Source organism: Hyposmocoma kahamanoa, unplaced genomic scaffold (assembly GCF_003589595.1).
Source record: "Hyposmocoma kahamanoa isolate Upper Pololo Valley unplaced genomic scaffold, ASM358959v1 232, whole genome shotgun sequence".
NCBI lineage: Eukaryota > Metazoa > Arthropoda > Insecta > Lepidoptera > Cosmopterigidae > Hyposmocoma > Hyposmocoma kahamanoa.
The window spans coordinates 4605296-4614718 of record NW_020653750.1 but is presented as its reverse complement, the minus strand read 5'-3'; the positions used below and the strand labels follow the sequence as shown (position 1 = coordinate 4614718).

At 34.5% G+C, this 9423-nt stretch overlaps 1 protein-coding gene across 1 annotated transcript; it reads right to left on the bottom strand.

Annotated features, from left to right (window-relative positions):
• Positions 1 to 3705, bottom strand: LOC113228630 (V-type proton ATPase subunit e-like). The gene is made up of 5 exons (XM_026461985.1): positions 3662 to 3705; positions 3450 to 3559; positions 2295 to 2342; positions 1892 to 1979; positions 1 to 306 (listed from the first exon to the last, which is right to left on the bottom strand). The coding sequence occupies exons 2-5, from the start codon at positions 3551 to 3553 to the stop codon at positions 280 to 282; spliced, it is 267 nt and encodes an 88-aa protein (XP_026317770.1). The 5' UTR covers positions 3554 to 3559; positions 3662 to 3705; the 3' UTR covers positions 1 to 279.
• Positions 3706 to 9423: the final 5718 nt, after the last annotated feature.

Below are 9423 nucleotides of genomic sequence, written 5' to 3'. Positions count from 1 at the left end.
AACAATTACACAACTAAAATAATTAAATTTAAAAAACTAAATTACCAAAAGTAATGCAAAAACCATACATTCACGCATACATGTAGGATATACAGATAGGGCTTTTTTATACCGTGTGAGCATCCTTACGGGTGGCGTACATCAGTGTGAGCAAGGGGACTCCAAATGGAAAGGGAATCAGCGTTGATAAATGATTTCGTACAAATGTTATTTTGATCTTCGCCGATATCGTAGGATATGTTGTGGGGGCGTATGTATTATTATTTATGTTAGCGTATGTTATGTTTTATTTTTTATATCGAGGCCCTGTAACGAAAAAACATTTACAACATTCTCGTTTGTACTAAAAATACCACAACTTAAAGATTTAAAACACATGCAAAGGTTGACAATTAATTTCTTATCACTGAAAGGGTGGCTCTAGAGTTTAATATTAGTTTGGGTACTGCATAGTACTTAGTTTCTGTACGCTGCAGAGTGATGTATGCTCCGTGAAATAGAGAAGAAGATGATAAATATTCTGGAAATGTGATGCTGGAGAAAAATGCTTAGAATATCGTGGACAGTTTCGTTGAAACACCTCCGTACCCCAAGAACTCGATATCAAACAGCGTCTGTCTACCGTGATACAAAACTTGCATTCTGAAATTCTTTGGTCCATAGAGCGTCTTGTCGTGCTGAGCAGGGTGGAGGGCACTAGACTGTGCTAAAGGTCACCCATGCGGTGGACCGATCAAATAGTCTGTAGTGGGCGGTCCTTTGCATGAGTGCACGAGGGAGTCCACTAACCGAGAGAGATGGCGTGATGACGTGTCACTACACGAGCCATATCAAACAAAAGTTTTTAGGGTTTAGAGTGCACGACTGCCAAGAATGTAAAGTAATTGTAAGTACGTATCATTGTTAACATCAATAAAAAACGACCGCGAAGAAACATACTCCGTGATGACCTTGACCACTCTGTCTGAGTGCACCGAAAAAAAGAAAAAGTAGTGCACAGTAACAATAGTTGCATTACGACAGCAAAATTGCAGTCGGAAAACGGTTTGGAGGGACGACTGCATGCCAACCGAATCGCGACTACATCACAACTACATATTTCTAATACAGCTAGAGCGCAGTCGTCGCGCAGTCGGTGTACAGTCGGCATGTAGTCGTGCTGCAGCTTGATGGGATGTGACCTTACGTCTTTAGTAAAAGAAGTTCATTCGACAGAACGAAGAGTTTTAGAAAACTAATTTATGTAGGTATCGTGTATATATTCCATTGGTCTTTGGTAAATCTTCCCGAACTATCGGCAAATTTGAAGCTTTAGATACAAGTATTAAAACAGTCGGTTTGCAAGCGGTGACGCTTAATACTTAATACTTGGACCTTGGTTTTAATACTTGGACCGCTTGGTCTTTTGCTATGAAATATGTTTATTGCACGTTAAAAATTACAATGACTATACAGAACAGTAATGCAAAGTATCACATAATAAACGAATGTACAACAGGCGGCAGTATTGCTAAGTAGCAATATCTTCCAGGCAGCGTTAGGATACAAATTTAAAATTTGGAGAGGGTGTGACGTGCAACCAAGAATATCCTCTAATAGAAATATTTCAAATAAACACACTACACACTGAATACTAATAATGTATAATAATAAAATCTACTTATATATTTTAACTTTTGTAAGAAAATGAAATAAAGTAAGTAAGAAATAGTAATAATAGCAAATATATAAATAAACATAGGAAAATTATAATACTGCGCAATAACGGAAAAAAACGAAAACTTTTTGTTTGTAATAAATTCACGACCTAGCCTTTAAATGCCATTTGGTTGACAAGAACAAGCTGCACGCAAAAACAAACCGTAATGTTAGATATCCAAAAACATTTTACCCATTTACTAGCCATCCAAGCTAATGTAGTATTCTCCATACGGGGCCCCATGAGAGGGTTTAATTGTGATACATAAATAGTAATCCAGCTAGAAAGTGAAAAATAATGAGTTAATAAACGGAAAGTTCTATTTTGCTGACCAGAGCCAGAGTTCGAACTCGGGGCACATATTCTTCTAAATAGCTTATGCTTTGGAATATTAAGTTTATTGAATATCATGATGTTTTACTACGTTGCAGATCTTTGTTTCTGGTTTTCATCGACTTTCTGCCGTAGCGCCATCTGCTAGAAATCTATGAAAGTTTTTTGACTGAGACAGGTACGTTGACCAGCGGCTGACTAGTTTATGCTTTTTTCTTTTCTTTGTTACAAGAATACTGTGTAAATAACGATAGTCACTTACAATAACCACATGCAGAATGCAGTTAACATTATACAGCATCGGGTAATCCTGTAAAAAATTATACACGGATCACTAATGCAGGACATGTTCAAACTGGCCCATCTTTTTTTAACGCTCACACTCTTAGCCCTGCACAAGGAAAACCATGTATCGCGGATGCCATGGACATATGCATAGACAACCAAAAATTATAATAGAAACATTGCATCCAAACTTCCAAGGGAAATAAATATGGACCATACAAATATTCTCGCGGCCCAGGAATCGAACCCGGACCTCTGCGAACCCGGACTTTTCATGACTTTATTTTTTTCAATAATAAATTCAATTTAACTAAACCGAATTTAATGAAATAGTAAAATAATAGGTTACTCACATAAATAGTATTCCAATAAGTACTTATTTTTCAATTCAATTAAAATAAACTTGTTTTTGAAATGTGTTATATTTAGACGACCTCTGTGGTCGAGTGGCTTGAACATCGGTTTTTATGGTGTCGCCAACTCTGAGATCCTGGGCTCGATCCCCGGCCGAGTCAATATAGACTAACTTTTTAATATTGTCTCAGGTCTGGGTGTTTGTGGTACCACCGTTGTTTCCGGTTACCATAACATAGCACGTTGCTGTACCTTGTTCTAGCCCCAAGTAAGTATATAGCATTTTTTTTTATAATATCAAGTGACGGGACGGACAAGTCGTGCACCTGATGGTAAGCTGCACGCCTGTCCATAACAGTTGCAGTGCCACTCAGAACTATAAATCGCAAAGATCTGAGGGGCACTGCCACCGCTCCTGTCACCCTGAGACATAAGTTGATAAGTCTCATGTGCCTGTAATTTCACTAGCACCCTTACTCTTCAAAACCGGAACACAGTAATGCTGACATTACCGCTTGGCGGCAGAAATAGGTAAGGTGGCAGTACTTCCCTGGACGAACTCTTTCACAAGGAGCTCTATTGCTACTAAATACTTACTTTGGGATCAGAACAATGTACATAACGTTGTCTAATATGTATATATTAATAATTTTCAAGAAATATTGTTCAAAACTTTTGCATTTGTTACGGGTTTGTGGCACAAGACACCGCTCTGAGCGGGTAATTATTATTAGATGTTTCTGCCTATTGTACCAGCAGAAAACTAAGGACTACTCACCCTCGACTTTCACTTTTGGGCACCATGAACGGTCCACATATAAAAACCAGCCCGAGAACACCAGTGACAACATAAATCGGAATGAAATGCTTCCCTTCAGCCATAGTTAACTTTAAAATAAAAATTATCATTAGGTATATCAAAAATTATCATATATCATTAGGTCTGTTTCTAAATCAAACACAACTACAAAATACCAAAATTAATGCTACCGTTTCCGTAAAGCGGGAAAAATAGTAATTGTTGACTATTAAACGAGTCGTCGAAAGCTTAACAAAGAATTTGTTAGACAGCTCATCTCAAACCAATTGACATTTAAAAATAAATTATCTTCTTTCTGTTAAAAAGATTGTTCACGTTTTCTTTATGACAGCGAAGACATAAACTTGAATGAGAGATCAAACAACGCATTAAAAGTTAAACGAAGACACTGTTCGGTTATCAAAAATCGGTTATACTATATAACAAAATAAAACCATTTCGATATGATCTACACGTCTTTATTTTGCTTTCAACAAAAACTCAAACTATAATATTTAATTTTTACTCAATAAAAAATCCATAACTAGATCCTCATAGCGCGGCGAACTAAAGTACCTGAGGCCGATCGATCGTAGTATCTCTCGATCGCAGATAGTGGGAGAACGGCCGCGCGCGCGCACCTATAATGACTCAATTATCCGCTTAGGGGGGGCGGGGCCCGGAACAGTATGTCTTCATTACAAAAGTACGGTGCAGTAAGTAAGGAAACAGATTACTCTTCAAAACTTTTCTTGTTTTGGCATTTGAGTGAAGTCTTTGTTCAAAAGCCGCCGTTTCTATTGCAGTAATGGAGTATAGAAGGTACAATATATACAGGTACATTTGTAAAATACTAAGAACATCGCAGTACTATATTACTAACATCAGAAACAACATCTTTTTTCGAATGACTTTTGAATGAACTACCTCCGTGGCCGAACGGTTACCATGCTGGACTGCAACGCTGAGGTCCCGGGTGCGAATCCCGGGCCGAGAGGAATATTTGTATGGAATACATTTATTTCTCTCGTGAGTTTGGGTGTAATTTGTGGTTGTCTGTGTGTGTGTCCATGGCACTCGCGATACAAGGTTTCCCTAGTGCGGGGCTATGAGTATGTGCGCGTTATTATTATTATGTTATAATTATTCATCAGAAAATAAAACTATTTAAATATATTGCTCTGAACGGTGATAACTCTGTGTGGTAACAAAGAAAGTGCTAGCGTAAATACCAGTCCAATGCAAAACGCCGGAGCAGGGGTGAGAGTCGTCGGGGAGGACGCTTGCATGTTTGAACTTACTACCTTAATACTAAATACAGATCTAAAAAGTATCAGATAGTATTACAAAAGTTTGAAAGTTCATTTTTGGTACATATATTATTATGTTTCGTAGAAAGTCATGTAAAAGTTGTTGTTTATGATCTTAGTAATGTAGTCCTACAAGGTTGTTAGTATTTTACAAACAACAACAACCGGTATATTTGTTTCGGAGAACGTTTCGATGAAGTAAATGATGCAATACTCAATCAAGGTCCTTTTATTTACACTTTATAAACTACGTATTACAAAAGAAATGGTAATTTACACAATTTTTCACTGAATTGACACAATGCACGCGCCTGCCTTAAAACACTTCCACCTTTATTTTTGCACCAATTATCCGGCTGCCTCTTAATGTTCTATTCTATGTTATGTCGTATGGCACTAGTTTACAAATTACGATCGATTCTATTAATCCACGCCTTCCTATATGAATTGTTTTAAGTCTACGTTGTTTTTTCTGTTAACTAACGCTAATAAAGCTATAAAATTGAGCCCATGAAAACCATCACATTAGATTTACTATAACACCTTTGACGTTAATTTTAAAACACAGATTAAAAGCCTAGTTCACATATGCCAACCTCAAGGAAGAGCCGTACAGCGACCACATCATAGGACGTTATCTATTGGTACCACGGTACATCGAATTTATTGGTAATATCGATGCTCCATGATGGGCACTTACGGCGAAGCCTCAAACTATAGCCTGCTAAACGCTATCTTCATTGATCTCATGTTGACCTCCCGGGTCAAAATTGATTCTTAAGCATTTCTTAAGTTCCTATTTTACGTACGATGTGGGTTATCACGCCGTCAATTGTGGATATTTGTTTGCAAAGTTAAAATATAACATTTTATATCGAGATATTAGTAAATATATTATTTCGAATATATTTACTTAAATATAAGACTAACTACAAAAAAGTACGTACAATTTCAATTTCAATTTCAATCTTTATTGCTTTTCCATAATGTGTACAAGATGTTATAAAAATACAAAGATCATTTATGGACCCTGTCGGGCACAGCAAAATGAGAGGGAGGCATTTTTAATAATTTAGAAATTATTATTCAAACTACTTATATTATTTTATAATCTATATAGATATGATGTATTTCAGTGTTATTTATTTTTAAATGACATTGAAATTATTTTTATTTATTTGTATTTATTTGATTTTTCAAGAATTTAGAAATCGAAATAATATATTATCTTATAATCGATACAAATGCGTATTTTGGTGTTTTTTATTTTTAAATATACCCTTTTCATTTATTTGTATTTTTAATATTTAAGAAATAATTATGGAAGTAATATATTATGTTACAATATATTTGAACATGTATTTAAGCATTATTTATTTTAAAATATAAACGATTTATTTAATTTGTATTTTTAATAGTTTAAAAATACTTATTGAAGCAATTTATTATTTTATATTGTCTATGAATATGTATTTAGGTTTCCTTTTAATATAATTAATTTTTTATTTGTATTTTTTTAGTATATATTATGTGAAGTTTAACTATAATAGTTTAAATATTGTCATTGAGGTATTCTTGAACAGTATAGTATTGTTTAGTTGCTAATAGATTCTTTATTCGTGTTACAAATGCTTTTTCTTTATTTAAGTGTTTGATTGGGTTTGGTAATTTATTAAAAATTTTAATTGACATAACTAATGGGCCGGAATGGTATAGTTGTAAACGAGAGGTAGGTATTGTTAATTTATCAAGACGCCGTAAACCGTAATTTAAGTACTTTAGGATCGATGTTTTTAAAGATTAAACATACTTGCAAACATTAGCTTCATAAGAACTTTCTAAATCACTGTTAGAACTATTTTTTTCCATGACGTCACGTTTTGATGACATTTTAATTCTCTACTAATCCTTACCGATCTTGTAAGTACCCGCATAATCTCGAGAGAAAGGAGCTATGTTACTAAGAGAATGATTCAAATATGACTCCAGAACCCCCAGAATCTTCACGGTCAAAGGGTAGGGGCGGTAATGGTCGGTTTTGACAGCTGTCACTATGACAGGCGGGTCAAGCGAAAGGTTCAATTTCCGCCCGCCACGCCCGTGCCATGATTTGAATTTCGATTTTGGAACGCCTTTCCAGCGCGCTAAAAGATTACAAAGGGGTTATGTAAAATTATTTTGTGACAAGGGTGTAGCACTGTTGTGATCAAGTCGTAAAAATAAATTTATAGAAAATGCCTCTTTTTTTCCGAAATTAATGACGAAACTTTGGAATAAATGAAGCATATTTTCTTCGATGTATTGTTTCGTTTCACTGGTGAAACAAATCTATTTAAAATAAAAGACAATATTCATTTTGAACTCACAAACTCGCTACCGGTTGAAAAGGTATTTTACTTACTATTTTAAAATATGTTATCATATAATTTTCATTTCATTTATAAAACTTCGAGATAAGTTTTATAAAATACATAAGAAAACTTTTGAATGCATTATAGATACCTACTTATTTTTGAACACAGCACAAAATTACATTTTGCCATTTTTTAAAGTCTCATTTACACTTGCCATGATTACTCCAATGTTAAGACAAATACTCCGTAAAATTTGCTAAATTAGAATAACACCACACATGTTAAACTTCGTGAACCAGTGATGGGACACGATCAGTGAAATCGAGAATCGACGTTAAAATATATCGTCTGAACAACGACATATTTTATTCAATGTTATTTATTATATCACGGAAATAATTGAAATCAACTCACTAATTCATTAATAGGGTCCCCACCAAGAATAATGTCAAATAGGCATGATCACTATTTGTTCATTTTCATAAAACGTAACCGAGCATACATTGCTAAATAAAAGTATATTAATTGCGTGTTGGATAAAAAAAAAAAAACACCAACAATGCACATTTTAAAATAAAAATAATAACACATCGTAGTTCAAATAAGCCCGTTAATAATTTTGTTATTTAATTCAAGGATTTTTTTTAAATCCCCAAATATATTTTTGAGCTGAAAACTTAATTGACTCTATATTTTAGACGTATCCTTCACAAACTGTTCTCCGTATGACGTAACTTCATTGTGTAAAAATAAACATTAATAATAATCTCGAAGAACTGCCTCCGCGGCCGAACGGTTACCATACTGATCGGCCACGCAGAGGTCCCGGATTCGGTTCCCGAGCCTACATTTATTTTTCTCGTGACTTTGGGTTTAATTTGTGGTATTCTATGAGTGCATCGATGGCACCCGCGATACAAAAAAATCTTAGTGTTTATTTATTATTAGCTCAAAAAGTTATTTAGTTTGTTGTTTCAATGATCGTATGTTAATGTGTGTCATACATCATCATTCTAATAAGCTATTTTTTTCGATGTGTAATTGTTTACTGACAACTTTGAAGCTGAAAACTAAGATTGAAAATAAATATTTACAATGCATTCAATTGAAAATGAAATTAATTTTTGGAACCTAAATCGCGTCTATTTGCTTTTTCCAATAAACGAACGTTTCGGTTCTTTTCAGACTCCTTAGCTATAGTATATATAATATTAGATATATATACACAATTTATATAATAAAAATACTTTTAGTGTAGTGTAACAATCGCGAAAACCTAAGAACTCGAAATTCGTTCAAAGTCCTTTAAGTACTATTCAAACAATCATATAATTTAAGCACTCTTTTTGTTTGATGTGTCTATTGTAGTTTTTGTTACCTTTGATGTGGCCCTCACTGTAATATTTAACTCTGTACTACAGATTACCATGATATTAATTGTTAATATAAAGTCAAAAAATGTTGCATAAGTCAATTTTCCGTACTTAAAAAAAAATTCAAACCAGTGAAATTAGAATTTATATGGAAATGTAAATGAAACCCTGTCTGCGATTGATGAATAAATGAACAAAAGTTGGTGACCCAACTTTTGTTTAGCTGGTCGAGAACTGTATATGGAACTTAGGCATTGTTCTCTTGAGTATTCATATCTGTATTTGAAGATAAAAAAAGACAGGATGGCTCCTGTCTTTTTTTATGGTATCAAATTGCAGGACGAACGAGTCGTGCGCCTAGTGGTAAGCGGCCTGTCCACAACGATTGCAACGCCGCTCAGAGCTTTAAATAGCAAAGATCTGTAACATAAGTTGTGAAGACCTATGTGCTTGTCATTTCACCAGCACCCTTGTCCTTAATAACAGAAACGCAGTAAGTAATGCTCAAATTACTGTTTGGCGGCAGAAATAGGCAAGACTTTTTTCTCAAACATGCTCGGAAATGTTTGCATTACTTTCAAAAAACGAACACGGAAAGTTTGTCATTTATGGACCATGCGACTTCTTCCCGGTCAAGGCCTGCAAAGTAAATATGAAAATCCATTACTGTCCCATTCTCTAAACTTTTAAGCCTGCTAATAATGAACTATGTAAACAGGCAAAAGAAAAAGTCATACAGCCTACTGCACAGTGTTCATAACTGCGAGAATTAAAAATACCTACCTGTACCGCTTACTTAAAAAAAGAAAATGGCGGTAACATTTAAAGTGTTTTGGCATTACTTTGTGTTTTCGTCTTTTTTTGTATTTTGTTCACGAAAATGAGTACTAATGAGAAGAGCGATAACTAAAATACA